This window comes from Neovison vison, chromosome 14 (genome assembly GCF_020171115.1).
Source record: "Neovison vison isolate M4711 chromosome 14, ASM_NN_V1, whole genome shotgun sequence".
NCBI lineage: Eukaryota > Metazoa > Chordata > Mammalia > Carnivora > Mustelidae > Neogale > Neogale vison.
This window is the reverse complement of record NC_058104.1, coordinates 19422985-19436321: the sequence shown is the minus strand read 5'-3', so window position 1 is coordinate 19436321 and position 13337 is coordinate 19422985. Positions and strand designations below refer to the sequence as shown.

The window sequence follows — 13337 nt, the reverse complement described above, 5'->3', positions numbered from 1 at the left end:
TTTTTTAAAGGAAAGGCTTTTTGTTTTGTTTTGTTTTTAAAGATTTTATTTTATTTATTTATTTATTTATTTATTTATTTGAAAGATTTTTATTATTTATTTGACACAGAGAGAGCACAGGTAGGCAGAGCAGCAGGTGGAGGGAGAGGGAGAAGCAGGCTCCCCGCTGAGTAGGGAGCCCGATGTGGGGCTCGATCCCAGGACTCTGGGATCATGACCTGAGCCGAAGGCAGATGCCCAACCAACTGAGCCACCCAGGTGCCCCCTAAAGATTTTATTTATTATCTTGCCTCTGCCTTCGGCTCAGATCATGATCTCAGGGTCCTGGGATCGAGCCCCACATTGGGCTCTCTGCTCAGCAGGAGCCTGCTTCCCCCCTCTCTCTGCCTGCCTCTCTGCCTACTTGTGATTCCTCTCTCTCTCTCAAATCAATAAATAAAATCTTAAAAAAAAAAGATTTTATTTATTTATTTGACAGAGATGACAAGTAGGCAGAGAGGCAGGCAGAGAGAGAGAGAGGAGGAAGTAGCTCCCTGCCGAGCAGAGAGCCTGATGAGGGGCTTGATCCCACAACTCTGGGATCATGACCCGACCCAAAGGCAGAGGCTTTAACCCACTGAACCACCCAGGCGCCCCATTTATGTTTAACTTTTTGAGAAACTTCCAGACTGCTTTCCAAAGCAGCTGCACCGTTTTACAGTTCCCACCCTCTAGTGAATGAGAATTCTGATTTCTCCATATCCTTATCACCAAATCGTTGTGATATGTCTTTCTGATTATCACCATCCTGATGGGTGAGAAGTGGTATCCTGTTGTGGTCTAGGGTACTTGGTAGTGCATGCCTCGGATGTCCTGGGAGCCCTGCAGGATTGTCACAGGAGGTTGTTAACAGCATGGACTTGGGGGCCTGCCTGGGTTGGAATTCTGGCTCGAACACTTAATTACTGTGTAACTTTAGGAAAGTTACTGAAACTCTCTGGTCCTCCATTTGCACATCTATAAGGTGGGGAACAATAATATCCTGACCCCCTGGGCCAACACCTACCTCACAGGATTGTAATGAAGATTAAGAAGTGAGCGGAAAGCCTGGCATGTGGAAAGTAAATACAAGCTCATACTATTCTGGTGATGGTGGTGGTTGCCGTATGTGTGCTTGTGATTTTCCCAGCACCCCTGTGAGTAGCTGTGAGCCCGGTATTTGATGAAATGGCCTTGGAACAAGACTGCCTGAGCAGAGTTCTGGGTGTATGATGCTGGACAAGCACCTTGACATCTCTGAGCCTTGGTTTCCTATAAAGTCCCTGGAAAGGGGCACACAGCCCTCCCCTGGGGCTTAGGGTGAGGATGTTGTTGGGGAAGTGCCTGTGAACATGTCTGATGTCTGGCGAAGTGTGCGTGGAAAGTATCAAATTATCACAATCCCTTGGTGGGCATCCCCTGTAGACAAACGGAGAAGCGGAGGTATCTCGAAGGTAAGGTGCTTGCCTGAGATGGTCCAGGCAGCACATGGTCCCCTGGACTTGGAGCCCATGCCTGTCTGGCCAGAAGTTCCCACGGAGCCCTCCTTTATCCTCTGCCAGGAACACCATGTTCCTGAGCCTGTTTTTCCACCCCCCCCACCTTTGTCCCCTTTCTGGTGCTAGGATTTGGCTGGAATAATGGGCCAGCCCAGGTTGGGGTCCAGAAGGCACTTTGTTCACATTTCGCAGCCAGTGAAGGGTCTGGTTTGGGAGCTCGTCCCGTGTCCTGAGGTGGGGCTGCGCGGAGCCACCGAATCCACACGGGGGCTTCCTGATGATGCTTGAGCAGTTGTGGGTTAAATATTTGGTTTAAGATTCGCCACATCTGAGTGCCACAGGCCAGGCTGAGGATCAGTGGTTTGGTGGAGGGGCGCGGCCTGGAAGGACTCGTGCTCCCCATGTGGTCTGACCAGCCAGGGGGGTGAGGGCTGTGGGCTCAGTCCATGCCCTGGCAGCCCAGCCTTTACCCTTCCTTGCTCCGATCCCTCACCCAGAGTCCCTTCTGAGCACTCCCTTCCTCTCCACCGAATACCAGCTTTCTGCACTGCAGGACTGCTCAGAGCCTTTCCAGGCTCATGGACTTCTCAAGGGTCCAGGTTTTCCTGCTGCCTTGACTCATAAAGCCTACATTCTGGGAGTGACTTACAGCATTGGGGTTCCTGGGACCCACTTTGGGAAAAGTTGCCTCCCTGACTGACTTGGCAGAGGGTACCTGGGTCTTGTTTCTCCCTCCCTCCCACTCCTGGGCCCTGGCTCCTGTGCATCCAGGCCTGGCACAGAGCAAACTCTCAGTCAGGGTTTGAGACGCGGTAGACAGACTCATAGGTTCTGTTGGCTGGGCCCAATTCTGCCCCCGAGACACCCCCCCCTCCCGCTTACCAGCGGTACCAGCAAGTGTTGGACCCCAAACTCCACAGGGGATCAGGGTCCCCTGGAGAACCTGTAATAACCAGAGCCGTAATAATACAGCTTCCCAGGCCCAGCTCTGGAGATCCAGATCCAGAGGGGCCGGGTTAGTTCCTGGGAATCTGAATATTTCGTGTCCCAGGACGTGGGTCCAAGGCCTCGATCTGAAGAAGTCCACTGTGGAAAAGGTGGTGGCCGCCCTCTGCCTGAGGGTCCAGAGCCCTGCCCTGCCCCCCACAATGGACATGCCCAGGACCCACCTTTTTTGTGACCTCTTGTCATTGAAGCCTTCTGCCCGTGAGCCCCAAACTCTTCCTCATTCTTCAGAACCTAGCCGCTCCCCACCTCCTCCAGGAAACGTTCAGTGACCGGTCCCGTCCCCACCCGGCCAGCCCTGAGGCTCCTCTGGGCATCCTGAGCCCCTCATGCCTATCTCAGTCGTGTGTTATTTCTGTAAATGCTGATTTCCTCCCATCTAGGGGGTGACCTGTCAGAGGGTGAGGCTTTCTCTGTGCACGGTGCTGGGCCTGGCCTATAGCGGGTGCTTAATGCAGGTAGAATGGAACCTCTGGGTGCTTGGGCTCTACGGTGGAGTCAATACAGAAAGGTTTTCAGTGGACATTGGGGAATTAGGTGCTAATTTTTTTTTTTAAGATTTTTTTATATTTATCTGAAAGAGAGAGCACAGAAGGGGAGCACAGAGAGTGGCAGAGGGAGAAGCAGACGTCCCGCTGAGCAAGGAGCTTGATGTGGGAGTCGATTCTGGGACCGTAAGATCATAACCTGAGCCAAAGGCAGTCAACTGACTGAGACCCCCAGGCGCCCCTTAGGTGCTAATCTTGACCATTACTGGCTGGCTGGGTGACGTTGGCCAAGTTCCGTTCCCTCTCTGGTGTTGAAAGGACACAACAGCAGAGGCAGGGCCCGACACACATCAGTATAACCTTGTGCATCTATTAACACCCACTGAATGAATTACAGGCTTTAAGGGGGTGAATTTCATAGCATGTGAATTCTACCTCAGTAAAAAATATGGGGAAAAAAAAAAACCATAGGAAAGGTGTTTTGCCATGTAAAAATAGAAACTCGCCTCAAGCTGTTTTGTTTCTGTGACTTTGGTGATGTCGGCCCGGAATGGGGGTGGGCAGCCAGGCTCCCGCTGAGGCTGGTGGGGACACGGCCCGCCCTGCCGGCCCCAGCCCACCTCGTGTCTTCCGTCCCCAGCATCTCTAACAAGGAGCTGTCAGAGCTGATTGAGCAGCTGCAGAAGAATGCCGACCAGGTGGAGAAGAACATCGTGGACACGGAGGCCAAGATGCAGAGCGTGAGTGCCCGCCCCCCCCCCCCACCGCCATCCTCTCGGCCCCATTTGGGACCAGGGTTTTGCCCGACCCAACGGTGTTTAGTGGGGAGGCGGTGGATTCGGCCCTACCCCCAGGGAACCTGCGGCCACATTTGGAGTTATTTTTAGCTTTCACAGCTGGGGTAGTGGGGTGGACGGGAGTCTCGTGGGTGGAGGCCAGGGATCCTCGTAAACACCCTTGAGGACATAGGATGTCCCTCCTCCCCCGAGTGATCCAGCCTCAAAGGTCAGGAGTGCTGAGATGGAGAAACCTCATTATTGCTGTGAGTATCAGCCCTCGATTCTGGGGGCTAAGTTCCTGCAGCTTGTGGACCTTGTCTGGAGGGGAGCTATGGTCTCAGGAACCAAGTCCTGCTAGCATCCTAGCTTTGCCCCTTACTGTGTGACCTGAGGCAAGTCGCTGTACCTCTGTGTGTGTGTGTGATTGCCTCCAACAGGGTAAAAGTGATCATCCCCATCCCCTCTGCTGCCGTAAAGATTCAGCGAGGTTATGCAGGTCTATCGCGGGGCTCGGTATGATCATCGATCCCCTCATTCTTCTTGTACGTCCTCTGCCCTTCCAGAGAAGAGGGAGAAAGTAGCGAGGCTGATCGTGTTCCCTCTCTGTGTCTCTCTTTCCTCTCTGTGACATGGGCTAACAGCCACTTGGAGCCACGGGTTCTCCTGAGCAACCTGGAGCAGGCGGGATGCCTGGGAGCTGCCAGGACGACCGTCCCTTTGAACCCTCCGCCAGCCCACTGCGGTTGAGCTTATACCCATTTTGTAGCTGGGGACACTGAGGTTCAGAGACAACGAGGTGACTCATCTGTGACAGAGCTAGCCCCAGAGGCATCCCAGAGGTGGGATTGCCAGATTTAGCAAATAAAAATACAGGGTATACTTTAAATTTGACTTTTGGAACACAGGCGATTTTTTTTCATAGAAGTATATCCCATGTAGTGTTTGGGATATACTTACACTAGAGTTATCCATTGTTTATCTGAAATTTGGATGGTCTGTATTTCATCCGCCTTTCTACCCAGGAGGTGACCAAGAGGCAGGTCCAGAGGAATGGGGGACAGAGGGTGAACAGGTCATGAGCGAGCTCAAGGCCTGGCCCAGCTATGGCTGCCTGCCCCCCCCCCCCCACCGTATCCCTCGACCATGCTTGGGTCTGCTGGTCCAGGACCAGTCCATAGGCAGCCACAGGGATGGAATGGGCTGGAGATGGCAGAGCCAGGAGTGAGGAATGGCAATGTGGGAACGAGTAGGAAAGGCGAGGGGTGCGCTCTCTGTTCCCTGCCAGGGGCCCTCCCCCGGCTCCTTTCCTGCCACCACCTGCCCTTCTGCCAGCTTCTACCTGCCTCAGAGTCTCACCAGCCCCTCAGCTCACCCCTCTGGCCGCAGCCTTGTCCCAGCTCCTCTGCTGAATTTCCATTCCCCTCCTCTTGTGGTGCCTGCTATTTTCTTTCCTAAATGAAAACAGCTTTTTGGGTGTGTCCATTTTCATCCTAATAAAAGTAATATGGGTTTGTTACAAATCTTTCAGGCTGATAAACAAAATATAAAAAGCAAATTGAAATCCTGTATAATTCCAGCACCAGAGAGATGTATCAGCTGTTAACATTTATTAACCTTTTGGTGTATCTATTTGACCTTTTCGTGTGTGTGTGTGTGTGTGTGTGTGTGTGTGTGAGTGTGAAGGAGAGAGACAGAGAGCGTGAATAGGGTCTCGAGCTCTCATTTTTATTTGCTTAGAGTAATGACTCACAGTAACAAGGCTGTACTTGGGGGATAATTTTAAACTGTTTTTTAACTTCAGATGAGCAAACCTGAAAATAGAAGCCGTGCTTGGATGACCATATGGACAAATCTTTTGCTTTCTTTTTTTTCCTTCTATCGTTTCACTTCTTAGAAGATGTCACTATTCATTTTGTTACCCCAAAGTTCTTCTCAATGTTCCTGTTTTCTTAAATTGAAGTGAGATTCACAGAACGTAGGGTGAACTACTTAAAGGGTGCAAGTCAGTGGCCTGTGGGCCGTTCGCAGGGCTGGGCACCCACCGCCTCCTCCTAGATCCAAGACATTCCCCTTCCCCCAAAGGGAACCCCGTACGCAACAGCAGTCCCTCCCCAGCCCCCTTCCCTGCAGCCCCCAGAAACCCTCATCTGCTTCTTTCTGTGCCTATGAATTTGCTTGTGCACATTCATATTCAGTTTCATATAAACGGAATTGTACAATATATGGCCGTTTGTCTATTCAAAATTTTCTTTTAAAGATTTTTAAATTTATTTATTGACAGAGAGAGAGAGAGAGAGAGAGAGAGATATCACTGGTAGGCAGAGAGAGGGGGAAGCAGGCTTCCCGCTGAGCAGAGAGCCCGATGTGGGGCTCGATCCCAGGACCCTGAGATCATGACCTGAGCTGAAGGCAGAGGCTTAACTCACTGAGTCACCCAGGCGCCCCTCTCTTCAAATTTTTAAATGTGCAGAAAATTTGCATGAACTGCACAGAGATTATTTGTATCCCTTCCCCCCAGATTCTGCTGGTCCCCGCTGCTGGATTTGCTCTATCACTCATCTGCCCCCTCAACATGCCTGTGATTTATAAGCTCCATCAGTCCCTATGATTTTTTTTTAACTCATAAAAACCTTTTACTGGAGGTGTACATTCCATAAGGTCTGTAGAAAGCGTCCACGTTTTAAGGGCCTTTGCGTCTGTAGGGACCCAGGTGACCACGCTCAGGTCAGGATAGAGCACACTTCCCGGAAAGCTGCTCGTGGACCTTGCCAATCCGTATCCCCCAGAGGTAACCACGACGCTGACCCCTCCGTCCATCGATCTGTTTTGCCCGACTGTGAACCCTTGAACGCGGCATCTCTCAGCTCGATGTTCTCTCTCTCCTCCCGGCTAGCGCGTTTCAAGCGGGCTTGTATTCCCACACAGCTCTTGCATGAATGAGGTAATGATTAATTTACTTCCCCGTTTGCAGAATTAATCTTTGACACTGTGAGTGCCCAGGAGAGCTGCCAATCAGCTGGAAGGGATGGAGGGGAGACTGTCCCACCCGAGCCAAGAACCACGATGTTTCTTTCCGCATGAGGCCGGAGAGATGGTCCAGGCCCCGCTGGGCGTCACCTCCAAGCCCCTGACGTGCAGGGCCCCATTTGCCCCTCAGCCTTCCTGGGGTTGGGAGGCTTTTTTCTTCTCAGGGCACGTCTGCTCTTTCCTCTGGGCCAGGAAGCACACCCCTTCGTTCACTTCTTTTGGCTTTTGTAACAGGTTTATTGAGGTGTGTTTTACGTATCAGGAGAAGCTCCCACTTCGAGTGTACAATGTAGTGATTTTTAGTAACTTCACCAAGTGGCACAGCCGTTTCCATAAATGGGTTTGTGAACATTTTCATCCCCTAGTAAGAATCCTTGTGCTCATTTACTGTTCCTAGTCCCCCCCCCACCCGCCCAGCCGCTGGCAACCACGCATCTACTTCCTGTCTCCACGGATTTGGGCAAAGTGGAACCCCACACTTGGGGTCACTTGGACGCCTCTTCCTTATTCCCATGGCAGAGGTGGGGACGCTGAGACCCTTCAGGGGAGGACACTGGCTCCTCGAGGCCCCCTGTGTTACCACCATGGTCTCTGTTCAGCCCAGTCACCGGCCTGTCCTCGCTTCCCCCGCGGGCCTGGGGTCTCCAGGGCCCCGCATGGCGTGTGGCTGGGCTGCAGGAATGTTGACCGAGTGAGCTAACAGGCTGTGTTTAGACGCCTGCTGTCCTGACGGCCGGGTCCTTGTTCTTCCCTAAACAAGCAGAGACCCTGGACTCATCAGCGACACCTCCCAAAAATCCGCCTTCTCTGTTGACTCACACCATTTCTGCAGATGCCGCCCCAGATCCACCGTGGTCAGCTCCCACCCAGCCCCGTCAGCGACAGATGACTGCCCTTGCAGCTGTTATCTCGTCCTCTCAGAGCCCTGAGGCATTGCCCTTAAGGACGGATGGGGTCTTGCTGCCTTGCACCTCTTACGTTTCCTCCTACAGCCTGCCTTCCTGCCTCAGGGCCTTTGCACAGGCTGTTCCCTCTGCCTAGAACATTCTTTTCTTTCGTCCTTAGTTCTTAGCTTGTGTCACTGCCTCCATGGGGGCTCACTGACCACGGAATCTAAAGCAGTTCCCTGCTGTTCCACCTCTGGTGTGTTTCCTTGGTAAACACCAACTTGTATGAACTTGGAATCACCTTTGTGAGGTTTATCTGTTTATCTGACTGGACTGGGCAGGGTCAGTCAGGCCTCTTCATTGGAAGCTGTGTCTCAGAGCCTCCACACGAAGTGCTTGGGCTGCTTGTCGAGAGGCAGAGGAGAGGCTAGGTGGGACTAGGAACCCCTTGCTGGCCCTCTGCTCCCACCGTCCCACCCCCACAGTGCCCACTGAGTCCCCATCCACCGCCCCCTTTTTTGTCTTGACTCTCACAGGACCTGGCCCGGCTGCAGGAGGGCCGACAGCCCGAGCACCGGGACGTGACCCTGCAAAAGGTGTCAGACTCGGAGAAGCTGCTATATGTGCTGGAGGCGGACGCGGCCATCGCCAAGCACATGAAGCATCCGCAGGGAGACATGATTGCTGAGGAGTAAGTCCCCTCTGCTCCAGGTTCCTGGGACGGGGCTGGAGGGCTGTAGACCGCTCAGCATTCCGGAGCCCAACTCAAGGTTTACTGAGGGCTAACTAGATGCAAGGTACATGCCAAATGCTTTTTGTTATCTTCATGACGACCCATTTTGTAGCCCGGGAAACTGAGGCTCAGCTCTGACATCCCCCGTTTTGGTCCCTGTGTGACCACAGGTCCCTGACCGTGATGCTGTCTGACCTCCAAGCCCTTGAGCACGCTCTCCCACTCCTTGATGTCCAGCCAGTTTCCTGTGCTCATGGTTCTCCCCTCAGCTCAGATGTGGATAAACCAGCTCCCAAAACGCCTCCCGCCTGGTTCTTGCTCCCCACCCTGGCAGGCGCAAGGGTCTCAGGGTGTCTCATGACTCCTTGCGTCATTCCTGTCATGGCCCACACTACCCCTGTGGTTCTTGCTCCACGGTGGGCTCTGGAGAGCAGTGGACCTGCCTCTTTCTTCCAGAACCTTCTATGGTTCTGGACATAGAGTAGGCCCCAGGGAAACATTGACAGGGGAAGGAAGGGTGAGGGAGGATGTAGTGATGGTCTGGAACCCAAGGCCCTGGTCCCCGTCCTTCCAAGCCCCTGAGCAGAAAGCCCCAGGCCAGTGTCTGGGGTGGGAGGCCCCTCCTGGGGGAAGGGGCGTGGGTAGTGGGCCTGCCAACCGGCCCCACTAACCAGGTTGGCCACTCTCCCTGCCCAGCATCCGTCAGCTGAAGGAGCGCGTGACCAGCCTCCGTGGGAAACACAAGCAGATCTACAACCTGGTGGTGAAGGAGGTCGACCCGCAGGTCAACTGGGCGGCGCTGGTGGATGAGAAGCTGGTACGGCCCCGGCTTCAGCCGTGTGCAGGGACGACCCCACCATTTCATGGGTACCACAGTCCTGCCCTGCGGAGGGTCACGTCCCCAACATTTCTCAGTGGCTGCGTCAGCGCAGACGGCAAAGCTCAGAGAGGTGTAGCACCCAGCCCAGTGTCACCCAGCAGACGTGGTGGAGACTGGGACCCTCCTGGGATTGCTCTCCAAGCCTGGTTGTTGGGGTCCCGGGCAGGTTAGGAGGAGCGGCCGGATTTCTGGCCGGCTGCTTGGGCCAGCAGTCGTCTCTTAGTGATGTGACCTGGGCAAGCGACTCCCCTGACCAGGCCTCCATTTCCCCATCCGTGAAATGGAAATGACAGTTGTGGGGGCCTCTGAGGTTACAGTGAGATGACACATGTAGGTGCGGCGGTAAAGGTGACCGTCACTTCCCACATCTCTGGGCTCCCTTCTTGGCCGTTGGGGTGGGTGGGCTGCACGTCCCAGGGCCTCACCTACCGTTCGCGGGCTGCCTCCTCGCCCACCCTCCTAGGACAAACTGAGCAGCCAGAGCTTTGGGACGGACCTGCCGCTGGTGGACCACCAGGTGGAACAGCACAATATCTTCCACAATGAGGTCAAGGCCATCGGGCCCCACCTGGGCAAAGATGGGGGCAAGGTACGTGTGGTTGTGTTGGGGGCCTGGCCCCTGGGGGAGAGGGGCTCACACCTGCAGCCCTGCCTTGACCCCTGCCCCTGGCTCTGTCCACAGGAGCAGAACAGCGAACTCCAGGCCAAGTACCAGAAACTGCTGGTGAGAAGCCCCGCTGGGAAATGGGGTAGGAGGGGGTGGGAAACCAGAGATGGGAGCACGGGAAGCGTGTGCGGTGAACGTTTCAACAAGAATGAAAGTGGCTGAGTGGGAAGATTGTACCCCGGGCCCCCACCTAAGAGGTGTCCCAGTTTGTGCTTGTGGAAAGCCCTAATAGGTCCCCTGGATACAGCCCATCCTGCCGTCTGCGTCTTTCTTCTTTACTAAGCACCGGGTGTGTGCCAGGTACAATGCCATGCGCTTTATAAGCAAGTGTATTCTAGTTATCTTTTCAAAGCCTTTAAGGAATGCATTAAGATTTTATTGATTTATTTGACAGACAGAGATCACAAGTAGGCAGAGAGGCAGGCAGAGAGGAGGAAGCAGGCTCCCTGCTGAGCAGAGAGCCCGATGCGGGGCTCGATCCCAGGACCCTGAGATCATGACCTGAGCCGAAGGCAGAGGCTTAACCCACTGAGCCACCCAGGCGCCTTTTTTAAAGGATTTTATTTATCTGACACAGAGAGACAGAGAGAGTACAAGGAGAGGGAGAAGCAGGCTCCCCACTGCGTAGAGAGCCCGATATGGGGCTCTGTGGGGCTTGATCCCAGCGCCCGAGATTATGACCTGAGCCGAAGGCAGACACACAGCCCACTGAGCCACCGTTTGATAGTCTTTGTACCCTATGAGATCAGTGCTGTTGTCATCCCTGTTGTGCGCGTGAGGAAACGCGAGTCTCCCTAGACTGTTCCCTGTGGGTTTTGTCTGTCTGGCTCACTGCTCCATGCCCAGGGCCTGGAGCGGAGCCCGGCACTTAGTACCTGTGCCATAGACGGTTGCTGAGTGAGCAAATGCGCTTTGGAGGGTCAGGTGACTTGACCAAGGCGGTCCAGCAGGGAAGTGTGGAGCTGGGCTTTCCACACACCAGCCAGAGCCAGCCCGAGGGGGAGGGTTGAAGGAGGCTTCAGCCCTGTCCTTGCCACCCGCCCCCCGCCGGCCCCCTGCAGGCGGCATCGCAGGCTCGCCAGCAGCACCTGAGCACGCTGCAGGATTACATGCAGCGCTGCACCAACGAGCTGTACTGGCTGGACCAGCAGGCCAAGGGCCGCATGCAGTATGACTGGAGTGACCGCAACCTCGACTACCCCAGCCGCCGGCGCCAGTATGAGGTGGGCCTGGGGGCCTGGGGTGTCAGGGCAGGGCTGATGGGGAGCACAGGGCCACCAGCTGGGCGCTGAGCCTCCTCCCCTGCCCCCGCTACAGAATTTCATCAACCGGAACCTGGAGGCCAAAGAGGAGAGAATTAACAAGCTGCACAGCGAGGGTGACCAGTTGCTGGCCGCCGAGCACCCTGGGAGGAACTCCATAGAGGTGCGTGTGCCCTGGGCAGGGGGCTGCCTCCTCCAGGGTGGCCTCAGGCCAGCCTCTGCTGTGAGCCACCTGGACCCAGGCAGCCCCCAAGATGGGGGTCCTGCATCCTTGTCTGTCTCTCCATTTCGCTGTCTTTCCTTCCTCTGTCTGACTCTGTCTTCTTTCATTATCTCATCCCTTGGCCCCTGGACTTCTGAAAGCCATATGGTACCTGTAATAGTTTCCTAGGGCTGCCGTGACCAGTGACTGCAAACTTGGTGCCTTTAAACACCAGAAACTTTCTCTCAGTCTGAAGGCCAAAGGTTTGAAATCAAGATGTTGACAGGCTTGTTTCCTCTGAATATTCTAGAACAGAATCCTTCCTTGCCTCCTGGCTTCTAGAGGTCGTCAGCAGTCTGTGGCATTCCTTGTCCTGGGGCTGCATCACTTGCATCTCTGCCTCTGTCTTCAGATAACCTTCTCCCCTATGTGTCTCTGTATGTCATCTCCTTTTCTTATAAGAATATCAATCATTGGACCTTAGGGCCCATGCTAAATCTAGAATGATTTCCTCTTGAGATCCCTAACTATATCTGCAAGGATCCTGTTTCCAAATAAAGTCACATTCTGAGTTCTGGGTGGAAATGAATTTAGGGAGGGGAGGGATGCCTTTGTATGAATTTTTAAAATACACCCCTTTGGGGAGATGCAGCCCCTGCTTGTCCCTTGTGCAGTGCACAACCCAAGTACCTGTACATGGCAATCCTGCTTGGCTCCTCAACATGTCCCGTTTCTCCTTCCCATGCCTGGAAAGAGGCTGGCTGCCTCTGAGGGGGCCACCTTCAGGAAGATGCCAGGTGCCCCCTCCCCCATCATTTTCTGCTCCAGAATCTTGCCATTCCTCCTTGGGCATCCCACACACCTGCCAAGCAGTGACCTATTCCCTGCCCCCTTCTCTTGGCAGGCACACATGGAGGCCGTGCATGCAGACTGGAAGGAGTACCTGAACCTGCTCATCTGTGAGGAGAGTCACCTGAAGTACATGGAAGACTACCACCAGGTACCCCGTCAACCCCAGAGGATCACTGATGGAAACCCCTCAGGGCCTCCTCCAGGGGCCTCACGGGGCTGCCGTCCCAAGCCTCCCCATGCCCATGCTTTTGACAGCATACATGGCTGTGCCCCTGAGCTTGCCAGGCCCTTGTCTGTCTTCCTTGGAGGCCAGGGCTGGAGAATCTGATTTCATAGGTCATTGTGGGGCCCACGAAGGAGTGTGGGGTTTTCATTTTGGTAAAACATATAGAATAGGATATTTACCATTTTAGCTATTTTTATGAGCATGATGCAGTGTTGTGCAGCCTTAACCTTGGGAAGGTTTACAGAACTTTTCTATCATCCCGAACAAGAACTCTGTACCCATGAAACAATTACTCCCTACTCTCTCCCTCCTCCGACCCCCAGCCCCTGGTAACCTCTAACCTATCTTTCTCTATGCATTTTCCTACTCCACGTTTTATGAAGGGGGACTCACAGCTTTTGTGGTCTTTGGTGTCTGGCTGCTTTCACTTGACCCTGATGTTTTCGAGGCATGGCATGAATCATTCCCTTTTGTGGCCGAATCCTAGTCCATTGTATAGACAGACCACATTGTGTTTACCCATTCTTCATTGGTGGATACTAGCTGGTTTCCACAGGAATGTGTATTTTTAACAAGGGGTGGTCGCCTGATCTTTAGGAATGGGGACTCGAACTCAGGTGACATTCGTGTAACTGCTGGTTCAGTGTGTGGACCCCGCTGGTCTATGAGCTTCACAGGGGCCTCAGGGTCCCATTCACTGTTACAGCCCAGGAGAGAGCTGAGGGATTCCAGAGTTGATGGACTAAGGAATGGCCAAGAGAACTTTCGAGAACAAAGTGGGAGGCTGTGTTCCGTGTATCAAGACTTTGAAA

At 53.9% G+C, this 13337-nt stretch overlaps 1 protein-coding gene across 1 annotated transcript in view; it reads left to right on the top strand.

The window, feature by feature from the left end:
• Positions 1–13337, top strand: part of PPL (periplakin) — a 44014-nt gene that overhangs the window by 17846 nt on the left and 12831 nt on the right. Inside the window, exons 2-9 of the mRNA XM_044232688.1 lie at positions 3651–3750; positions 8240–8394; positions 9133–9253; positions 9780–9905; positions 9999–10040; positions 11045–11206; positions 11301–11408; positions 12352–12447. Of these exons, the coding sequence (XP_044088623.1) occupies positions 3651–3750; positions 8240–8394; positions 9133–9253; positions 9780–9905; positions 9999–10040; positions 11045–11206; positions 11301–11408; positions 12352–12447 (910 nt within the window). The remainder of the gene's footprint in view (positions 1–3650; positions 3751–8239; positions 8395–9132; positions 9254–9779; positions 9906–9998; positions 10041–11044; positions 11207–11300; positions 11409–12351; positions 12448–13337) is intronic.